Source organism: Macaca nemestrina, chromosome 18 (assembly GCF_043159975.1).
Source record: "Macaca nemestrina isolate mMacNem1 chromosome 18, mMacNem.hap1, whole genome shotgun sequence".
Lineage (NCBI taxonomy): Eukaryota > Metazoa > Chordata > Mammalia > Primates > Cercopithecidae > Macaca > Macaca nemestrina.
The window spans coordinates 8,036,745-8,060,973 of NC_092142.1; the positions used below are offsets into that span (position 1 = coordinate 8,036,745).

Here is a 24,229-nt window from a genome sequence, read left to right on the forward strand (position 1 = left end):
GTTGGGGGGGTCAGCATGGAGCCACTGTTCCTTAGGACAATTCTCATTGATTTTGCCCTAAAAAAGCATTGTGAGTTTGTTCAATAGTGTATTGAACAAATGGAGAGCTGCTCACGCCCACTGTATTTCAATGTGCCTGAATGTGTGTTGTAGCCATACATTTCCATTTGGGGTTGGCATTTTCTTTTTCCTGGCAAAGCAGAGAGCTGAGTTGGCTTCATTATTCCAATAATGCAGGAGTGATTTGGAATTGCCAAGGGAAGGCCTATTTCGATAACTAAAAAAAAAAAATAAGTTGTCTGTCTTTGTTCATTAATCAATTTCCCTTAGCAATTCCTTCTCTCTCTACTTTGCCTTCCAGAGTATGTCTCTCTCCTCACCCCTTCCCTGCCTAAGCACCAATTCCATTCTCTTAGAAATTTGGGGAGAGCGTAACCCAGAAGCAGTAGCGACTGAGATGTCATGTCTTGATGTCCTAGGCGTGGCCCGTCACTACTGCCTGTATGTCTCCTTGCTCCTGAACAAGGCTGTATTGAATACTTAGGACCTTAGAAGTAGATTTGCCACATGGATATTTAAAAGAAGTCTTTGATGTGGCTTTTGCTTTTTAATAAGGAGAAATAAATAATCCATTGATCTAGAACCACACCCTTAGTAACCTCTTGACGGTAAGTCATACCCCTTGCTTTGTTTCCTCCTGGGCTGCCTAACTTTTGTCATTTTCCTGATACTAAACACTGACCCTTGTAGATGACAAGGGAACATAGGAAACTTAGCTACTCTGGCACAACAACCAGTCTGACAAAATTTAAGTTAAAAAATGTGGTAAATCTGGAAAGGCTCAACAGGATAACCGATTCCTGGATTTTACGTAGGCGATGTTTGGAGTCATTCTTCATGTGTGAGTTTTACCAGGAGCCTGGATTAAGTCCAGAGATTCTAACGCTGCAAAATAGCTGTGTTCAGTCTTATGGGGGGAACAGACTTAGCCGTCAGGCTTTCCATGATCATATTGTGAACCCCACCCTCCTGAGAAGACACCTCTGCTGAGTGAGAAACATGGAAACCATGCCTACACAGCTCAGGTTCAAATTCTGCTTCCCCTACTCACTAGCAGTGTGACCCTGGGCAAGTTACTTTACCTCTCTGTGCCTCAGTTTCCTCATCTGTTAAATGGAGATGATAGTAACAAAGTGATTGGTGTTTATTATAATTAAATGTGTTAATATACGAAGAGTGGTGTGTAGCCAGCCCCTGTAAACGTTTAGTAAATAAAAATGAATATGTTAATCGCTTTGCCAGGAAGGGAAAGTTAGCCACGTATTCCGCTAAATTCTAAGTATATTATGAGACAAAGAGATTCTTTTCTTCGTTGATGAGAATACGAGTCCTTTAGCTCTCAGCGTGTTCATTTAGGGGTTCTTAATTTCTGGGATCAGGGCCATGGTAGTTTATTCAGGGGACACACAGAACATGGCATGTGTTGCTGGGATGCATCTTTGTGCAAAGCTGCAAGGAAATCAAATCCCCCAAATGGTTGAAAAGTCAGACAACAGCTTCTATGCCTCTGCAGCAGGCACTGCCCATGAGTGGAGAAGTTAAAGAAATATCAGTTTCTGTCTATATGCGCATATCCGAGTGCTTATTTTCAGCCTAAAATACTCGAGTGGAGAACAAGTAAGCCTTCTTGTGGGGAGGAAGAGTATGGATGCGTGCGTTGCGGTGAAGAGGGAGAAATGCATTTTTACATTTTTCTGATCCTGTGCAATGGAGTTGTCAGTTACCCTTGGGTCTAGTAAGGAAGAAAATACCAACTATCTCCATTACTTGTGCTTTCAAAGCCACAAACGTATCTGTGGGTGTTTAGGAGGACATTAAGATGACAGTAACAGTTCAGACCGATTTATACATATGAGGATAAATTAATCCGCATGACTTCTAGAACATTAGAGCAGCTATTCAGATTAGCCCAGGGCTGAGCCTCAGAAGTTAGATCATTAGGTTAGAGGAAGACAAAATGTTATAATGTAAGTTAATATTTACTGGATACTTTCTATGGGCCAGGCACTGTTCTAAGCACTGTACATAACTTTAATGTGTTTAATCCTCATGGCAATTTTCCAAATGAGGAAACCAAAATACAAAATATTGGTATTACTGCTCTGAGATTTCACAGCTGGTCAGGAGGAGGCCGGATTTTGAAATCAGGCTTTGATCGTCTCAGAATTCATGTTCTTTACAACCAGCTGATACTGGTGAGTTGTGTTTTTTTTTTTTTTTTTTTTGGAGATCGTTTTGCTCTGTTGCCCAGGCTGGCACGATCTCACCATCTCGGCTCACTGCAACCTCCGCCTTCTGGGTTCAAGCAATTCTCCTGCCTCAGCCTCCTGAGTAGCTGGGATTACAGGTGCCCGCTACCATGCCGGGCTTTTTTTTTTTTTTTTTGTAGAGACAGGGTTTTGCCGTGTTGGCTAGGCTGGTCATGAACTTCTGACCTCAAGTGATGCACCCAGCCTGTTCATTTTTTTTTTTCGTAATATTAAAGGTCATGATTCCATCGACTGTCTCCTATGATCATGCTACTGCTCTGTGTGCAAACCAAAGGAATGAAAGAAGAGAAGTAACATAATCATTCTGTATTATTCCAGCTGCCATCACCACCACCATATTCAACAAGTGTTACCTGAGAAATCTGAGTATCTGTGTTTCATGCTGCCACTATCTTGATTATCCGGAAAATCCACTTACTTTCCTTTTCAACTGTACATTTGTATGTAGGTAGACAGAGCTCATGATATTCAGAAATGTGGGGACAAGTTGCTGTAATTTTAATACGGCAGAGCCATTCCTTTGAAATATTTGAAGAGCTGCAAACACTGAAAGTCTGGCTGGCTTAAATCTGAAGTTTCAGGCACCTGCATCTATGGAATGGACCTCTGCAAAGTGGTAGATGCAGAGCACATTCATTTCCATATCCAGGTATAATTATTACTGTCATGCACCTACATATCCATGACTAAGAATTTATGGGGCATTTTAAATTTCCCTAGCTATAAAAATAGCCTGAATTTATCTTGCAATTCTGAGTGTGCCTCAAAGCTGAAATGAAGACCTTGTCATTGATTTGCTTTGTATTTTTAGTAGGCTGGCTCTGTATCTGCTTAAGATAGAAAGCCAGACTTATTAGTCATTTCTCTATATAAGGTTGTGTGTTAATGACATATTTTATAATATCCCCATAGTGTAATTATTTGATTTTCTGAAACTTATACAGAATTAACAACTCAGCCTCCAACTGTCTCAGAATGGGGCATGAAAAGTTCACATATTTTGTAAATTAAAATCAATATTTTCAATCTCTCCTAAAGGTAATTTTCCTAATTTAGTAGACTTAAAAGAGAAAGTAGGCCATTTACTTTCTCTTTTAATTATAAAATGGCAAGTTATTGGCCAGGCGTGGTGGCTCACGCCTGTAATCCCAGCACTTTGAGAGGGAGACCAGCCTGGCCAACATGACGAAGCCCCGTTTCTACTAAAAATACAAAAGAACTAGCTGGGCATGGTGGCGTGCACCTGTAATATCAGCTACTTAGGAGGCTGAGACAGAAGCATCACTTGAACCTGGGAGGCAGAGGTTGCAGTGAGCCAAGGTTGTACCACTGTACTCCAGCCTGGGTGACAAGAGCAAAACTTCATCTCAAAAAAAAAAAAAAGGCAAGTTATTTATTTTTGTATGTAACGTTTTGACTCCCCGAGTACATTTTTACTGCAAAGTCAGGGTGAAGGCAGGAAGAGCCATTGCACTTCTTAATGAGGACCTTTAATTACTATTTGCATTGATCAATTATGACATTCATTCTCCCTCACACATGCATTGCAAAGGAAGCATTGAGAAATTTCTAATATATTTTGGATGGTTTTTGTTTTCTGAATTCTCATCAAGTCATACTTATAAAAAACCTTCTAAATGCTTATGCCGTAACAGTCTTCAGACAGATACACATACATAAGCACATCCCATGATATATATTAATATATACCTTCTCCCAGGAGAGATGGGTGGTTTTCTATAAAGCAAGAACAGCATTGATAATTTCGAAATCTAATCATCTCCAGAGTCCTTGGGGTTTATTCAAGACATATGAGGATAAGTACCCACACACAAATCCAGGTGAGTCATGAAGCCTTTGGCCAATGTCTATGGCCCTTCTTTAGATTTAAGTAAAATTGAAGACAGTAAGGAGAAATAGACTGGGAATATCTGTACCCAGTAGCAGGCCTCGTGTTATTTAGTGTAATTAAAAATAGTGTTTCTAAGAATCTGGAGGAAGAGGCCTCAGAGGGGATTCTTACACTTTCCCTGTCATTGTGAGAATTTCCCTTATCTTCTAATTAAAAAAATATATTTTTAAGAGTAGTATCTTTTAAAGATAATCACGATATCCAGCCAATGAAACTGTTGATTTACGGCCCCTTTAATCTTCATAAATAAGTAAAGCAAAATCAAAATAAATAACAGAAGGTTATACAAAGTTGTCGGCATGGTGCTGACAAATGGTGAATTTATCTGTTTCTCAATTGCCAGTAAGATACACATTGCAAAGCTCACCCACGTTGTATATCATATCTGCCAACTCATTTCTGTGATTAAATATTCCATCAGTGGGGCTATAAGGCAGCAAAGCTTAACAAGATTCATAAGATGCACCACTTGAACACACATAACTCACTTCCATGGATGGAGAGCACCCCGCCTGCAAAGGGAAATTGGAATTGAGTTAAATTATTCCATGAGACATGATCAATAGGGAAAGGCAAAGATCTTCTAATGGAAATGCAGATCTAAGATATAGTTAGGTCCCAAAGATGAGAAACATACAATTAAAATAAAAATAAGGAGATGCAGAGTAAACCAACTTGAAAACCTTGAAGATAACAAAAACTACCCCTAGGGATACTTATTAGTGGAATTTGGGGGGAATAAGGAGATTCTGAATGGATACTCCTGGAAGCAACCATTTCTGGTTTTGAGAGGAAAAAGAAAATGACAGGAATGAAAAACACGGCATGCGTGACTGCAAAGTCACATTTGAAAGGTGGTCAGGTCTTGAAACAAACTCACCCTGGGGTTACAGGGAGGATCAGATAATAGGATGAGCATTAGAGAATTTCACAGACTGTAAAATAGAAATAGAAGAGGTTCATGTGATCACCAAAGTCACCTCAATTGGTTATATCCATGTTGGAAAGGACCTGGCCACAGATCACATGACTTGATGCTGGGCTAGGTAATAGGAAAGTGGATTTGGATCTCAGTATGAAGTTTAGAAATGAAGAGGTTGGCTATAACACTCTTTGATTGCTTATCTCAAAAGGGCAACTGTATTTGACCTTGGATTATCCATACGAAGGTATTGTGGTTTTCTGTGGAGCGGTGTGAACCATGATTCATCTCAGAATTGGGTCAAAAGAAGGTCCAGGAAGGCTCCCTCGCATTTTTTTCCTCCCACTTCCACCACCAAGAGTCTATTACAGTTAAGAGAATGACTTTTAGTTACACTTTTAGATGTACCTCTTTTCAATTCCCTTCCTACAATTTGGATCCAATAGCATCTGAGAAAAGTAAGACTGTCTGGAACCCATCTGTGATCACTGTGGTCCCTGACACAGGTTTGCTCTGTTTTATTTATATTGGCATTGGGCTTGGGGTGATTTAGCTAAAAACGTCCTGGGTACAAAGCATGCCCAGTTTGGGGTGAAAGAGCACAGTCTGGGTGTACAAGGTAACTGTTACCATGCAAGCCCTTTGAACTCAAAACCATGGCCATAAGGAGCAGCTCCTCATGAACCAATGACCTTTGGCTCTGGGATGTTTTGTATAGTTTACACATCTGCCAAATTCAAATGCAGTGCACTTCAGTGAGCTGGAACAGCAGAGTCCAGATTTTAGTCCCCAAGCAAAGGATTTTCAGCCTGGAAATGTTCTACTTCGAAGAGTTTATCTTGTACATCTGTTTACCTTTGCCTCCCCTTTTGGTTGCAATTCACTTTGCTTCTCTCCTCTCCTCCCCACATCTGTCTTATCAGATTTTATTCCAGCCCTGCCCATATTTGGCCTTAATTTTTATCTGCATCCTTCTAGATCCCACAGAGGGAATGCAGCTCATCTTTGATGAAGCCTGTGGGGTTTTTTGATCTTCAAATAAGATCAGTACTTGCTTATGTGCTAAAAACTGCATTTTTGAAATAAATTGGTTCTCTTTCTCTTGTGTGGGAAGTCTGTCAAGAACTGCTCCCCGCAAAAGCAGGGGGTGTCAAGATGGTCCTTGTACAAGAAGCCTGACATCCAGGCTATGGAAGGTAGATGTGCTTTGGATATCTGACTCCGGATAAATTTCACAGGGGAAGTTTTAAGTTACTATTGTCCACATAGTGAGAAACTCAAACCATCAACAACAGCAAGCCACTTTCAGGCACTTGCTCTGTGCAGGCGCTGTGCTGAACACCTTGTTTCACCTCAAATCCTCATGAAAATGCCATCCCATTATTTTCATGATCAAATTACAAAGTCAAGGTTTCTGGGAAAGCTTTACCTCATTTGCCAAATCACAGAACTACTATGTGAAAAAATCTGGTTATTATATAAAGGCCTTTTTTTCTAACTTTCAAGCCCATGTTTTTTCACTGCTTTGCTATGCAGCATCCGTGGTAGGCGTAGATTAGGGCATGTCCTCAGTGTCTTCTATTCATTAGGTCACAGTATATAACAATGAAAACACATTTGCATTTAATGTTGTCTGCCACATACCAGAGTTCATGTTGAGACCTTTACATATATGTACTTAAATTAGAAGTTTTCAGGAGAAGTGTTGTTACCTTCCATTTGCAGGTAAATTAGAGCCAGTGAAGTTATGATGCCACTGGGTGCCGACTGTGAAAGTTAAGGAGTGGGGCCAAAGCTGTATCTTTGTGATTCTAAAGCTTATTTTTTAGCTACAAGTTGCCTCCCACCAATGCTTTAGTTAACCCAAATCCTGGATTAGTGATTCTTAACATGGAGTGACCTTTCTCTTAGGGGAATTTGGCAATTTCTGGAAACATTTCATTGTTACATCTTGGATGGTGGTGGGGGTGGGGATTGGGGAGGGTCATTCACTGCTGACATCTAGTGGGTGGAGGCCAAGGATGCTTCAAAACGCCCTACAATGTGCAAGACATTCCTTGACCACAAATAGTTGTCCAGCCCAAAGTGTCAATAGTGCTAGGTTTGAGAAATTCTGTCCTCATTGATGCTATTCAAGATGCCACATATTCATGGTATACCTTAACAACTCTCATGCCCCACTGGTTGCTACCACTAATAATGTATGAACAGCTGCAGTCATCAATGGCAGTCAAAGAATTTGAAGACTTTCATGTAAATGTTTCCCCTTTGGAGCACTGTATTGTGTTTGACTCCAAGAAGGGAAAAGCATAAACTATGATTTTATGCCGCACAACTGTGTTGGGAGTCTCCAAGAGCACTCTCAGGTTCGATGATGGATTACAAGGACTCAGAGTTCAAAAAGGCTGTTACACTCACAGTTTGTTATAACAAAAGGATACAGATGAAAAGTTAGCAAAGAGGAAAAGTGCATGGGGTGAAGTTTAGAAGAAACCCAGCGAAAGCTTCCAGGTATCCTCTCACAGTGGAGTCACACAGATGTGCTTCATTTTTCCAGACATGCCATGCGATAGCACAGGCATAGTGTTATCAGTGAAGCTCACCTGAGCCTTAGTGTCCAGTGTTTTTATTAGAGGCTCCTCACATAGGCAAGCTGCACCTGCATGACTGACCAACTCTCATACCTCAGCCCATGCTATGGAGGTGTGAGGAACAGGAATTCACCATAAATGGTTACCATAAACAATTGGATCAAACCTGTATAGTGTGGTCCAAGGCCTCAGGCATACAGTAACAATTTTTTTGTTTCTGAGATGGAGTCTCTCACTGTCACCCAGGCTGGAGTGCAGGGGTGTGATCTTGTCTTACTGCAACGTCCACCTCCCAAGTAGCTGGGATTACTGGTGCCCACCAACACACCCAGCTAATTTTTGTATTTTTAGTAGAGATGGGGTTTCATCATGTTAGCCAGGCTGGTCTTGAACTCCTGACCTCAAGAAATCCTCCCACATCGGCCTTCCAAAGTGCTGGGATTACAGGTATGAGCCACCATGCCTGGCCCAAAAATAGTCTTATCAGGCAGAGAATATTCTAAGGGTTGTTATTTCATCTCCCAGGATCTGGCCAAAGTCCAATCCTAAGGACAAGCTGTTTTGGAAAATGTGCAAGGTTTGAGGTAGCCAAGGCCTGTTAGAGTCAACCTTTCCCTGCACAACCATTAAAAAAAAAAAAGAAGAAATGTAAACTTGCAATGTATAGTGACATCCATAATGATGGTAGTAATGAGGATGATGATGGCATAAGAAACGTACCACTGGGTAGCTTGACTCTAGGAAAAAACAAGCCAAATTTAGTTTTGAAAGAGAAAAGAATGTGCAGCTTGTTAGCTTAAAGCAGGGGTCTGCAAACAACTTCTCAGTGTAGGGCCAGTGTTTTTAACTTTGTGATCCCTATGATCCCTGTTACAACTACCGAGTTCTGCCATTGCTGTGTAAAAGTAGCCATAGACAAGATGTAAAGAAACGGGCATGACTGTTTTCCAATAAAACTAAGGACATGAAGTTTAGATTGCATACAATTTTCATGTGTCACAAAATAGTTGCTTTTTTTCAAACATGTAAAATGTGAATGCCATTCTCAGTTTATGGACTGTGCAAAAACAGTGTCCCTACTTAGTTGAGCTTGGCTCGAAGAGCTCAGTGGTAATAAAGCCACTGGGTTAAGCCCTGGAGAGTTTCTCTTTTGGTTTTTTAAATTGCACAGTTTTAGCAGTTATATACTGCATGAACCCATGATCTTAGCTGGATGGCGTTCAGCTGTTTGATGTTCATCAGGGCAGGGTCAAAGAGAGGAGACCACGTATTAACACTTATTACTTGTTTCCATGAATTCGCCTTTTATTGCAGAATCATAGTGTTGGGCACTAGACGCCGTAACTAGGTGCCGAGGTAGCAAAACAAACCCAGGTCTTCCCTCTAAAAGTCTACAGGGTAGGAGAAGGATGCAAAACAAGCTATCAGTGAGTGTGTAGTACACAGTGATACCTGCTAGAGCCGAAGCAACAACAAGACTCTCTGCATTGAGTCAAAGGGGTGGTGTAAATTGAGTCTTAAAGGGTAAGAGTTCACCTGGCAAGAAAGTGGGTAAAGATCATTGCAGGAGGGAATATGGAGGTGGTTGGTAGGGTCCCAAGGTGTTTCTCAACCTTTATCTTTAGAGTCCATTGAGAAAACTTTAAAAAAAATACGCGTGCTTGATCTTCATCTGATACCTACTGATGGGAATTTCTGAGCCAAGTTAGCGTTTTTTCCAAAGGCTGAGAAATATTGATCTGTTGAGATCAGAGAGTACCTTCTAGAGAAAGGTTGCAAAAGACCTGAAAATTTTACATAACGAAATCTGAATTTTGGAATGTATGCTTTCAGTGGCAGGCAGCCATTGAAAGCTCTATTAAAAATAACAATTGTAATAAAAAATGACAATAAATAAGCAAAACACCTGTTGGTGAGTTAGCACTTGCATCTATACTCACGGTGAATAACAGTCTTATAATTAAGACTCTTATTATTACTAATACGTGCTTTAAGCCCTGTGGTGCTGGGAGACTTAGGAACAGATTATCAACTACTCAGCAACCCTGGAGATTGGGTTCTTAATTACTAATCTAGTACCTAACACAATGGCTATGGTGAAACTTATATCCCGGTTTTGTCTAGATCTTTTAAGAAAGTAAATTACCAGCAATTTCAAACCCAAGGTGACATGATTTTTTTTAATGTTTTAACTGATTAGATTATAAACTCTAATTCGAAAGACTTTTTGCTTCCCATTTTTATTGTTCTTTTCAAAATTTATTGTTCACTCTTATTCCCTCAACCAATTAAGTTGGTGTGTAAATACAAATAAATTGACCCAATAGTGTTTAATACCCTTTCTGTTAATTATATGTAGATACTCATTCTCTAAGTATAAAACAGAGCTGTCCTGTTCCTTGTCTTTTGAAAATGTAGTTTTGAAGAACCAACTGACAAATGGTAAAACCCTACTTTGAGTGACTACATCGATGACAGTTAATGCATTTCTGGAACTTCCATGGAACTGTTATAACCCATTACAGTCGAAATATTGGTTTATGAAAAATTAATAAAACCAGTGGAAAATGGAATTCCGCATCTGCATTAGCTATTTACACCAAAAGAATCAGCCAGAATTAATTATGCCGTATGCTACATTCTAATGAGTTTTTCATTAAACTGTATACCATTATGGGAACTAAACAAGGATTATTCAAAGAATAATGCCAACGGCTGTTATTTTGTCGAGAGATTAGTTAATGGGTTATATATTTAAATCTGACGCAAAGGTTAATCGATGCACACTTATTGTATTAAACCCAGTATCATTTTAAAACACGAACACCCCAATATCACTGATATTTCCTCTGGAGAAAAAAAAAACCCATTTGTATGATTCTAGTGTTTGTTTGATGTGTACGTGGTATTGTAAAGATTGAAATCCTCCCTATTAGTTCTCTTTCACTTGTGAAAATGATTTTCACCAGCTGAAATATTATGTTTGTTTTTAGCCAGAACAGGGGAAGGTGGAGTGTGTGTGTGTGTGTGTGTGTGTGTGTGTGTATGTTGTGGCAGGCATAGACAACTTCATCCAATCCGTCTTTGAGAGACTGAAAGGTGACGTGTATTTTCTACTCTCACCAAAAAAGTGAGGTCAAAATTTTAAGCCGAATCTGAAAAGGCTTAGGAGGGCAATTCAAGATGAAGAATCTCGTCCTCATTCCACAAATAGAGTCCCTCCTAAATAGTTCTGTAATAGTACTTGAAATATGCAAGAAGCAATAATAGAGAAGCCTCTCTAGATAGGTTTTCAGGCTCTTACAACATCTTAGAGGCTCTTATTCCTAAGATGAGACGAGAGTATGGAAGGCCTTCTAGGTTCTTTGCAGACACTTGTAAACTCCACTGTTTTCAGTTGAACGACAGTTTCTAATTTTTTTTCCTAATCAGGGTGCAAACTAAAATGTTTTTAGGAACAGGCTGAGAGATAAGTAAGTGAAATATCCCAAACTGGAGGCACTATGTCTCGATTATAGCAAGTAGTGGCTTCTCACCGTTGCCCACAGTGGCTCTGCCAGACAGGAATCCTTGCCCAGGCACCCATGGTTTGTCCCCTGACTTCCCACTAGAAGCTAGACATGTCTTATCACAAAACTCCTAAATCTAAGTGCTTGCAATTCATTTAATACTAAAATATTTGCCATTAACTATTATGTTTAGCATTATGTTTACTGGCCAAAATAGTTGAATAGCTCTAAATTTGCTATTTCCTTTCTTAAAACCAAAATAAGTCCTCAGAGCAACATTGTTTTAGATACCCAATAACAATTGCTATTTCCATGATTATTGTTGATTCACTTACTGATTACTATTTGCCAAACACTTTCATGCCCTAGTTCTAATCCTCAGTAATATTCGATAAAGTACACATTTTTGTCCCTATTTGATAGATGCAAACATTGAGGCTCAGAGAAGTACAGCGATTTACCCGAAGTCAACTCACTTGAAGTCAGCAAGGTCAGGAACCAAAACAAAGTTAAAAGTTTCAAAGCCTATGCTTTTTCAACAACACTATAGAAATCTCAAACATTCACTATTTCTCCTCTCTGCATTTTCCTCCTCCATGTCTTATTCCAATCTTGCAAGTAGGATTTTACTTATCTCTAGAAGATACATTTTGCCCAAAGGCTTCCTTGGTTGGATTTAAAACCCTATTACAAATTCTTAAACATAATCAGGAGGTTCTACCTAACATCTGTAGCCTAGAAGAGTCAGGTGTTTCCAGCCAGATGGCAGCTTCAGAATTCTTAAATGTAGCTTTGTTGTAAAGGGGGTAATGGGTATTGATCATTCTCATGCTGAAGGTTGTGTTTTTATCAACTCAGGACCAAGTATCACCATTGATAAACAGGTGTGGCTTTGAGAGAGAGTGTCTAAGCTTTGGAGTCAGACAAAACTGGTTTAGAGTTTAGCTTTATTATACTTTTTATCTGAGCTTTCATTTCCTCTTGGGTTTGATAAGGAAAAAGCGTATGTGTAGAGTACATCTTGTATAGCACCTGAAACCCAGTGCCACCTTAATGGGTTGGGTTCCCTACATGAGGTTCCTACGTAGTCCCTAGCATTTTACTGTTGTCAGCACCATCTGCATCCCCTGGAAGCCTATGAGAAATGCAGGGTCTCAGGCCCCACCCCATACCCCCTAGATAAGAATCTGCATTTAGAAGAGTCCCAGGCGATTCGGAGCATAGTAGAGTTTGAGAAGCAAGGCCCTAGTAGTCCTCTTATCTATATATTGACACCCGTAATTTTGAAGGACAAACATCTTGCAAGATAATACTTATTTCCATTGTTTTTGTTGTATCCAAATTGATATACCTCCACAAATACTATATGGAACAACTTTTTGAATTTCTTTCTTTCTTTTTTGAGACGGAGTCTCCATCACCCAGGCAGGAGTGCAGTGGTGTAAGCTCAGCTTATTGCAACCTCTGTCTTATGGGTTCAAGCAATTCTTGTGCCTCAGTCACCCAAGTAGCTGGGGTTAAAAGGTGTATGCCACCGTGCCTGGCTAATTATTTATTTATTTTTTGGGGGTAGAGATGGGGTTTTGCCATGTTCGCCAGGCTGGTGTTTAACTCCTGGCCTCAAGTGATCCGCCTGCCTTGGCCTTCCAAAGTGCTGGGATTACAGGCAGGGTCACCACACCTGGCCTAATTGTTTTATTGTTTTGGAAACAATGAATTCAAAATAAATTTTGAGCAAATATTTTTAAAAGCCTGTGTTTTTAAAAAGTTTAAACAAAAATGAAATAAAATTAATTTTTTGGCAAGTATTGATCAAATGATAGCCTCTGAAATACTTAGTGCCATTTCCCTGGGGAAGGGCTAATGGTGTACTGAGAGACAGTTACTGTTAGCATTGTTCCAAGCCGTAAAGGGATCTTAGAACATTGATCAGCTAACTTTGTCTGTAAAGGGCCAAACAGTAAACACTTTAGCCTCTGCAGGACATAAGGTCTCTATGCAATTACTCAGCCCTGTCATTTTAGCAGAAAAGCAGCCATACACAAAAATGAATAGAGGTAGCTGTCTGCCAATGAAACTTTACTTATTAGATACTGAAACTTGAGTTTCATACTATTTTCACTGGTCAAATGTTGCTGTGATTTTTGTCAACCATTTAAATTGTAAAAAGCATTCCTAGCTCACAGACCATATAAAAATAGGTGGGGGGGCTGCGGGTTGGGGCAGGGAAGAGGTTGGATTTGGCCAAAAGTCTGTAGTTGGGTAGCACTTGATTTAGAAGATGATTGTTAGAACCATGAGTCCAGGAATCTGGTTGGTATGATTTGCAGTCAGCCTCTTAAGATCTGAGTCACTTCGGACAAGAACAAAAAGTTCTCTATGCTCCAATATCTTCATCTATTAAATGGGTATAAAAATAGTGTCTGTCCTAGAGGGTCATTAAGAGTAAATGATAATCTAAGTTGAAGTTGAACAAAATACCCAGTGGTTCTCAGGTATTCAGTAAAACACTTTGGGAGCTCTTATTGTTAGATTTATCATATTAAGTTAATTATTTTGTGTCAATGCCACTATTAGCCTAAATTTTGGCTGCAGGAGATTAAGTGAACAGTTTGAGTCATTAAAATTTTCAAACATTAAACAATCAAGGAACAAATTGTTCTTCTTTGTATTATTCTTGTGACTTTTCCAAAAAGTCTCAAGTAATGTCAAAATAAAAAGCAAAAAGGAAACAAACAAGAAGTGGTGTATTTCTTCTTGAATATTACAAAAACCAAAGCTTATAAAAATAAATTGGAGTGAGGGATTATTTACACTATAGACAGATTCGCTTCAGGGCCCCTTTAAATATGGAAATCCCTTGGTACAATTAAAACATGATTTGATTTATAAGAAGTAAACATTCAGAGCAACATTTTTTCTGCAACATCTGTGCCCAAATGGAAATATCCCTATACTTAAAACTCTACCATAACCCTTCAGAGCAGTTCATCTTTCAGGCTGGTATAAAAGCATTAGGGATTAACTGTGAAAATATTCTTACATGGATTAGCTCAATGCTAGTCTGATGTTCAAAAATGCGTGACTGTAAAAGTATCCACAGTCCATTGGGGCTTTGGGTAAATTTTGGATAAATCTGTCAATTGAAAGCAGTCACCTCCATCGATAGGGACCTCATGGTAACCTCTTTGGCTTCTAGGTCCAAGAGAAGTTTGAGGCTTGTGGGTCACTTTATCGGGGACCCTCATGATAAGGTAGGTAGATGTATTAGTTGGCTAGTGCTGCTATAGCAAAGTATCACAGACTGGGTGGCTTAACCAGCAGTCCCCAACCATTCTGGCACCCGGGTTGGGTTTTGTGGAGGCAGTTTTTCCACGGATCAGGTAAGGGGAATGGTTTCAGGATGATTCAAGTGCATTTCTTGTGTACTTTATTTCTAATATTACTACATTGTAATATATAATGAATTAATTATACAGCTCGCCATAATGTAGAATCAGTGGGAGCCCTGGGCTCGTTTTCTTACAACTAGACAGTCCCATCTGGGGGTGATGGGAGGCAGTAACAGATCAGGCATTAGATTCTGAAAAGGCACACACAACCAAGATCCCTAGCATGCTCAGTTCACAATAAGATTCCCACTTTTGAGAAAATCTGACAGGAGGTGGAGCTCAGGCGGTAATGTGAACAATGAGGAGAGGCTGTCAATACACATGAAGCTTTGCTTCGCTCACCTGCAGCTCACTTCCTGCTGTATGGCCCAGTAAGGTATGTGGCCCGGGGGTTGGGGAAGCCTGGCTTAAACAGAAATTTATTTTCTCACAATTCTGGATGCTGGAAGTCTGAGATCATGTGTTGGCAGGGTTGGTTTCTTCTGAGGCCTCTCTCCTTGGCTTGCAGATGGCCATCTTCTCTGTCTTCACGTGGGTTTCCCTGTGTGTCCTCCTCTCCTCCTCTTGTAAGGAGATGTGTCAGATTAAGGTCCACCCATATGGCCTCATTTTAACTTAATTACACCTTTAAAGACCTCTCTGCAAGTAGTCACATTCTGAAGTACTCAGAGTTATAACATTTAAAAATGATTCTACCAGAATGGACTGAAGGAAGGACTGATTGATGAAATGAGTGACAATTTAGGAACCCAAACAACTTGTTTTTTATCTAAAATTTACCTCTGATTGGTAAGGCTTTGGGGAAAAGACTTAGTTCTGTGCCTCTTTTAATGTCAGTAAGGAAGGACTAATGACATCAGACCCGTTATGGAGGGACAAATGCAAAGTAAATATTCTTCGGCAAATATTGAAGAAAGCTTCTTCTTGATGTAGAATCAAAACATTTCTAGCATTGATTCCTATTTCTACTAAACTTTCAGTTATGATAGCATTATTTAGCAGGAATATAGAATTTTGGCCAAAACCATAATAGTTATATCTAATAAAAATTGTTCTCAATTATACTTAGTGAGGAATGTGACTAGTTATGTAGACTAAGGTTTGGTTTGATATTCAGAATCATTCTTTTGTTCCTTTTCATGTATACATTTGTCACTGAGCATATGAGCACTAAAAGTGATAACGTGTCATGCTCTGGAAAAGCACATGGAGTTCAACAGACGTGCCCCAAAGCCCAGCACAGTGCCTGGCACATACACTAGTAGATGCCAATAAGTACCTGCCAAATGAATGGTAATACTCACTACACCATAGTCTCCTGGCTGAACACTAGAGGCAGAGGGACTAATAAGCGCTTGTACTCACTCAGCCATTGCCCTGCAGGGTTCTAGGGTGCTCCTCTTAGCCCTCTTTCCAGAGTAAGCTTCTTTCCTTGGCTGAGTGACATTAGGAAAGCCAGATCTCCGTGGAGAGTTCTATTTTTGTGTGACTCTGCACCAGCACACAAAGGTTTGTAGAGGAGAAATGTCAAGGTTCTTGGTCTTGCACTGATAGGAGTAACACGGACACACGTGGAGTGGTTTTAAGAAGCGAAAAGTGTAATAGGCAAGAAAGGAGGAAGAAAGAAAAGAACCGCTTCCCTGTACAGAGACCAGGGAAAGGGGCATGGAACAAAGAGAAAGCCTGTAGGGAAAGGGGCATGGAACAAAGAGAAAGCCTGTGTGTGGCAGAGAAGTGGTAGATTATAGGGGAGGCTGTAGGAGGTGGTGTCTGATTTGCATACAGCCCAGGGGATTGGTTTGGCCAGGTGTGTCATTTGCGTAGCTGGCAAAAAACCTGGCCCTCCCACCTTAGTCCTTTAATATGTAAATACGGGTCGCCATGATGTCCTGAACACATGGTGTTATCTGGAGGTGGCCATTACACTGGGCACAGGTGGTGATGAGAAGACAGCAGGAATCACCATACTGAGTGAACCCTGTTTCTAATGGCTGGTATTTGCATATCAAAGCTTTCCTGCCCAGCTCTTCAGTCTTTTCTGTTAGAAAAGAGATGGTTTGGGGGTGCTTTCTTGTGACAGGAAAATTTCCACCTAGAACGTTTACCCTTACTATCTGCCTTAATTTCTTAATAACTCCTGTATTAGAGGTAGAGACAGTGGAAGACATATACAGAAATTTCCTGCACAGGTACCCCAGAATCCTCATTCCATCTTAGGTATTTCATAAAGTCTAGCTGTTGCTCTCTGCGTCTTCCAGGGGATTCTTCAGATATTCTAACACATCTTCATCTTGGAGCTCATGAAGCTAATTGACCGCTCCCAGTTGCCAGGCAGTTGGGATGTTCCTTTCACATTTTTTTTAATTTGGAAATTATGTAGGAAAGGTTCTAGTTATTCACCATGTGCTGGCTTGGAACTGTGCCCATTTGATACTAAAAAGGAAGGGGCAGACATTGCCCAAACACCGTTTTCTTGCTTCCCATCCTCCATTTTAATTTTATTTCTTGAAAGTATAGCACGACTGCCTATCAGAAACCTTTGGATTCTCTCTTTATTTGCTTCCTGCCTCTTAGTCTAGGTTCCTGAATGCATGAGGATAGGAAGATAAACACATGATTCCTGATCTCTTTGAATTAGTAGCATCAATGGGGGAAGACACTCTCTAAATAGATTACAACAACACAATTTTAAAAAGCAGAGAAAGGAAGCTGAACTTGGCCAGACAAAGGTACATAGATAGGGTTTCTAGGAGAAGGCAGAGCTGAATCCAGAAAGGAGTTATCTAGAGTAAGGAAAAGATTTCCTGGAAAAAGACAAAGCCTCTGCAAAGGCACGGAGGTGTGAAACCGCACTGCTGTTCCGGTTTGAGTCCAGTTTTCCTCACTTCAGGGTTGGCAGCAGAGTAAACACTTTTCAACACTTCCTTCTTCCTGTCTGTGATGGGAAGCATCCTTTCTAGGCTTGTCCCTGCCCCTTCAGGGGCCAGGAATGATCCCCTACACAGTGCAGGGAGACTGTGGCTTAGCAGAAAGGGTTCTGATGCCCAATCTGAGGCCTTGACCCTGGCTTACCCCTTTCCTCACTGGAGGATTCCAAATCCTGCTGGAGAGTGGCTGTGGGACATCTTGCCAGGATGTGGGGATGCTGATGACCCAGCACTCAGAGCACGCAAGTGTGACAGGTTTTGGAACGGGCTCTGATTATTCTGAGATTGAGGTCTGTCCCATGGAGCTCAGTCTCTGCCAGGTGCTGATACAGTCATCGTCAGTCCAGGCTGTCCAGGTTTCTTGTTAGACGGGATGAGCCAACTTTATAAGAACCAGGAAAGAAAAGACAGCACGTGAAATAGATTGAAGCTATTTCAATCTATAAAAGTTAGATGTAGTTTGTAAGTCTATTTAAACTTTAGGCATGCAAATTTCTTGCCATGAACAATAGGTAGAAGAAGGATTGGTTGGAAAAAAAAAAACACTATTTTTAGAAAGATAGAAGTGGAGAGTTCTTTTTACAAATGTATTATAATTCAATCATATGCATTAATCCTTCTGAGGACCAGGTATTTTGCTAGGTGCTGGGGATGAAAAGATGCATATGATTTGGCTTTACCCCAGCTGGATTTTGGAGTTCAGATGACCAATATGTAAGTAGAAAATTGTAGTACAGGACCACGAAGGATCTATCAGGGAGGTTTAAAAATGTAAGATCAGAGCATAGAATAGGGGGTGACTAATTCACCCCTGAGGACTAGTCACTTTTAAACTACATTGGAGAAGGACAAGGGAAGCCACTTTTTTGTTTAAGTTGAACCACATGAACTTGGCAACATTCAATTCTATTTGTCCAAAAAAAAAAAAAAAAAGTCAGTTTCAAATGGTTTAACTCTAAGAGCAGGTATGATATGAAGGTCTGATTCCCTTCAACTCTAATCAAATGGGAATCATTGCCTACTGGCTATGTTGAGAATGCTTGTGAGGATTCCAGGTCAATAGGAAAGGATAATACTGAAATTGATTAATTCCATTCTGGCTAGAGTGGGTAGGTAGTGGTATAAATTGACCCCAGTTGCCATCCTTAAATTATAAGGAATTTGTTAAAAGCACGGAAGTCTGAGAAGTACCGATGTCACTATTTGATACAGATGAAGGTTCCTGGCATCTGACAGTAGAAGGTTTATGTTGAAGGCTAGGGACGGACAGAAGATCCAGCTCAGTAGACTCACTGAAGAGCTATGTTGAGGCTATGTAGAGAAGCACTTGGAAATGACGTTGTAGGCACTATTCATACTGCTACTTGTACCTTATTACCTATTTGACTTACTTTTTAAAACACACACACTTACCCTTCCCTGCCCCAAAAAAATGCAAGGAGGTTGCAGTGTTCTTTGCTGCTTTGGTTTTGTTGAATTCAAAGCTTCCTTTTAAGAAAAGGTCACAAAGCACTAAGGGAACATACAGTAAGTACTTTGCAAATTAAATTGGAGGATGCTTTTAGATAAAACAAAAACCACGTCCTGTGAAGGCATAGATTTTGTTTTACAAAAGGTCAAAATCATTGCATAAAGTTTTTTTTTGTTTTTTGTTTTTTTTTTTTACTATTAAGAAAGTATCCAAAAGAAGTTATTTCAGTCCAGGTTCTCAGAATCCACAGCTTAAAAAAAAATTAGGAATGCTTCATTATGCCCTGCCAGAGGTTAGCTTTCCAGGCAAAAATCTGTGCTGTGTCCCAGTGGTATTCTATAAATTGCATCAAGGATATTGAAAATTGACCCAAGGGTTTTAACCATACAATACTGAAATGTCCTTCCGCATATGTTTTTGTTACAGTTATACATTTTTCTCTTGAAATTTAGGCACCCCAAGAAACTTCAGATCTGATTTTAAAAGTGTTTTTTTTTTTTTTAACCAGGCATGCACAGGAGAGAAGGCTGAGCTTTCCCTAAATCCACCTGCTAGGATCCTATTCTAGATGATTCTGATCTGATAACTCTGTGTGTCCTGTAGAAACATTCATTTCTAAGATTTCTAGCAGTGAGCAGAAGCACATGGATAACCACTGCAGAGTCACACAGGAGTACTCATCAATAAACAGCACTGACTGTAGAGGAGACTAACTGTCCTTCCTGGTGTAGGTAGCTTGCCTCCCCTTGGTTGGTTTCATATCCCAATCTCCATTCTTTGAAGTTTGGTTTGTTTGTTTTTAATCCCCAGCGACCTGCTAAAACTGGAAATACCTGAGGAGAGGTTAAACCATGTAAAGGATCATCTCATACCTTGTGATAAATTTTTTTTTTTTTGAGGGGGAGTTTCACTCTTGTCACCCAGGCTGGAGTGCAGTGACGTGATCTCAGCTCACTGCAACCTCCACCTCCTGGGTTCAAGCGATTCTTCTGCCTCAGCCTCCTGAGTAGGTGGAACTACAGGCGCCTTCCACCATGCCCAGCTAATTTTTGTATTTTTTTTAGAGACAAGATTTCACCATGTTGGCCAGGCTGGTCTCGAACTCCTAACCTCAGGTGATCTCCCTGCCTCGGCCTCCCCAAGTACTGGAATGAGAGGCATGAGCCAGCACACCTGGCCGATACACTGTTTTTAAGTGAAGAAGAAAGAACTACTAGTTTAGCACAGGTGGATCATGAGTGACACCCCTCCAGACTCTTGATATATTTACTACCGAGAGAAGGTTACTTATTTTCAAGTTAATTTCACTGTTGTGTGAAGGGCTATTTTGGGCGTGGGGGTGGTTCTTCTCCAGCTATAAGCACAGGATACCAGATCGAAAAGGACTATGGGACATTCCTTCAGGTGGAACCTCTGATCCTCGGCCATTTCTCCCTGGGAAAGAGTGGATGGAGTTGTCAGACTGGTAACAGCGGAAGAGTGAGATGGGTTAGCAAGAATTGTATCTGGTTTACTCTCCGTTGATGACAACCCCCGCAGTCCCTCTATGTAGCAGAGCCCCACACACTTTGGAAGTTTAAACTACATTTTTGTTGATCGTAGGGAAGATACAGAAGGATCATAGAACTATTCCCTAGGGCCGGTCTCCAGGGATGTAGAAAAGTTCCCTGTTCTGGGGAACTTGTAAGGTTGGCTTCTTATCCTGGGAGATTGCTTTCCCGTGGTGGTCCTGACAGGGGAACCCAAATCAAACTGGGGTGGTTGACCTTCCCTCGCCAGGGAAGTGACCAGAAACCACAGGGAGGCATTTCCATCACCAGTAATGGCCTTAAGACTCCTCAGAATTCTAATTGTTTTCAAAGTCTTAGGAGTTTGAGTCTTGCAGCAGTGGGAAAGTAGAATTGATACCCTGACAATTCCCGACCCCGGTCATCCCTGGAGTGGGTGGTTGTTCAAAATCTGTCATAGATTGAAGAGGTATGTCAGGATTCCACCATTATTCGCCACTGTAAAATTCCATCTTGCGAGGATAAACCTAGTGCCCTTCGCTTTAAATCAGGAGGAGGCAAGTCATTGCTGCAATGCAGCCGCGGTTTGCAGGATGAGCCAGGCAGCCTTTCTGGCTGGAAGGCAGAGAGCTTTAGGGAAGAAAGTGGGAATGCAGAAGCCAAATATTCTCTCACCCAGTGTCCATCGTGGGTCCAGGGTGAGTCCCAGGGATGGCCAAAAGTTGCAATTTTTCTTTCTCTGCCTTACTTTGGTTCTTCCTCTGAAGAACCGATTCGGAAAGACTGATGTTTGAAGGAAGGTACAGTTTTCCATAAACGTATCAACATGTATGCTTACTATTAATAGTGATTATTACATGCCAGCCCCTGCCCTGGGTACATCTCCAGTCATACGATGCACAGCCCTTCTTGGAGGTAGGTATATTTACCCCTGTTTTCCAGATGGAAACACCGAGGCACAGAGAGGTACAGTGACTTGCCAGATCACACACAGTGAAGAGGTGTCTGAGTCAGGCTTACTCTCTAGTTCCCTCCAATATTTCTCAAGTTCCCTTTTCAGGATACCACGCTGCTTCCCCATTCCTGATCTGAACCTGGGCCCTGGGGCAACCAGAGCACGCTACACAACCCCGTGTGAAAAGTCATGACGTGTGTTTGGCGGGCCGGGTTGTTGAGGGTGGGGGGGGCTTCCGTCGATTCCCTTTGGCTAAGGCAGGGGGCTTTGTTGGGTGCCCTTGTCCTGCGCTCTGGGATGTGGCTGTTTTCATTTCCCTGCATTTCTCGGTTGCATTGCCGTGATCTCTCAGGTGTAGTGTGCCAATTCCCAAACCAGATACCATCTCTCTCTCTCTTTCGTAGGCACGGTCCTGTTGTGCCAGGCCAACCAGGAGGGATCTTCCATGTACAGTGCCCCCAGTTCACTTGTATATACTTCTGCAAGTAAGCCCACTGTCGTGGCTCTTTTTGTTTTGTGACATAAATCTGAGTCCAATCACCTTCCCTGCCATGTAAGTGCTCTCCCCCTCCCTCTGCCCCTCCCTCTCTGTGGCTCTCTTTGAGGTGAAGTTAATTTTCATAAGCATGTCTCTGTCTCCCATGCCACTTCCCAGATGTCCTGGACATTCTTTGTTAGATCCATCAGGATTGGGTCCCAACGGTTGGGAATGTGGGCATGGGGTTGGTGGGGAGGGGCATGGGAGGGTGGGAAGCTCTAGCTTATTGCCTGCCTTCTATCATAGCTTTGCAAATTAATGTAAAAATAGTTTAAATAGCATATACAGGCCACCCAAAAGGCACTGTTGCCTAGCAAAAGATGCTTGACCAGCAGAATTCTTGTACACAGTTGTCTCACGGTGCAGCTAGTCACTTGTTTCCTAGGCTGTTCTGTCCTTTGCTGTGTAATTCCAATAAGGAGGAACAGGAGCAGGAGGAGGAGCAGGACCAGGAGGAGGAGGTGCAGGAGGCGCAGCAGCAGCAGGAGGTGGTGGAGCAGGAGGAGCAGCAGCAGGAGGAGGAGGAGCAGAGAGAAATGTGGTTCCCCCCTCATTTAATCAAGTGCAGGGGCAGCAACACTAAATAAATTGTCTTTTAATAAGTTGGGGCACTTGTAAACATAGGTAAGTCTAGCCATCAGGTCCTGGAGGGAAGAGACCCAAAATACAGGAAGTAGATCACAGTGTTGACGTAGAAGAACCGAAGATTTCTCTGCCTCGGATGGATGCTCTGGGTTGAAGGATGCCCTACCCTCAACCCCAATTCCCAGAGCAGGCAGAAGAATTAAAGTTACCACTGACTCTACCATTTTCTCCGAGGGTATACCCCTTCTGAAAGAGTCTTCCAGCCACAGCTGAAACTTTATCACGTGTTCTATACAATGTGTGTAAATCCTGTGAAGTTCCCATAACTGCTGAATGAGTTGTCTTTAGGGTCAGTGCTTAAAAGTGAGTCTGGGTGCCTGGAGTAGGGTTGGGGGCTGCTTCTCAGAGTAGTTGTAAAAGGCAAGGCTGGGGAGGAGAGCAAGAATACCAGACTTGAGGGATAAGACACCGGAGAATCCTCACCGTCATGCCAAAGCCAAACATCTTCATTTCCTAAATTGTGAAGCTGAGGAAAAGCAACCTCCTCACTGTTGGGGCAAAGGTTACCACAGTCACAGGGAACCGAAAATATCATGTGACACACCCAAGGGTCTGAAGTATTCAGGACGTCTGACGGCCAGTTGTTTCTCACAATTAGGTTTGTTGTTGTTGTTGATTTTGAGACTCAGTCTCGCTCTGTTACCCAGGCTGGAGTGCAGTGGTGCCATCTCATCTCACAGCAACTGCTGCCTCCCGGGCTCAAGCAATTCTCATGACGCAGCGTCCCAAGCAGCCAGGATTATGGGCATGCACCACCACTCCCACTAATTTTTGTATTTTTAGTAGAGACGAGATTTCCCCATCTTGGCCAGGCTAGTCTCGAACTCCTGACCTCAGATGATGATCCACCCACCTCAACCCCCCAAAGTACTGGGATTACAGGCATGAGCCACCGTGACCTGGCCCAGAGTATAATCTTTAATGGCAATTTTGGCATTAATTAAATGGAAGACATTTTTCTGTGCCTCCCAAGAAGCCCAAATCTAACCATACTGGCAAGAAGTGGTTCTTTCTGAATTTGTGACCACAAATTCAGAAGGGCCTCCTTGGGGCCAGTGTAAATGTGTGTGCATGTGTCTCCTGAAATTGTAATGCTACTACACATTTTCACATGTCTAGCCTTGTGTTTTCCTCTCAAAACCAGCACCAGGTAGGTATCACAATGGTTGCTTTACAACTGAGGAAATGAAGGGCAATCCCAGAGCCAGTGTGTAACAGATTTGTCTTCTGAACCTGGGAAAATTATTCAACCTTCAGCTGCCTTTCTGAGTCCATTTGACTAAATCTGATCACTGTTCCATTTACCTGGTCTTCCTTCTCTGTATTATTTTCTGAAGGAGAGTTGGTGTGCCAAAACTTGCCATAGGGCTGGGTCTAACATTGCAGCCCTATATAAGTGTCTGGGATAAAATCTTGATGCTATCCAGCACAGTGTTGATGGAACTGAGGCACTCATTTTTATGTTGCATTTATTAGCCATATAGGGCTAATGGTTACCATATTGGACAGTATGGCTTTATATGATGATA

The 24,229-nt window shown here is 41.5% G+C and overlaps 1 protein-coding gene across 1 annotated transcript in view; it reads left to right on the forward strand.

The window, feature by feature from the left end:
• The window catches only part of LOC105467818 (RNA binding fox-1 homolog 1), a 2,482,591-nt gene that overhangs the window by 2,376,444 nt on the left and 81,918 nt on the right, over positions 1 to 24,229 (forward strand). Inside the window, 1 exon segment of the mRNA XM_071083652.1 lies at positions 21,922 to 22,002. Within this exon segment, the coding sequence (XP_070939753.1) occupies positions 21,922 to 22,002 (81 nt within the window).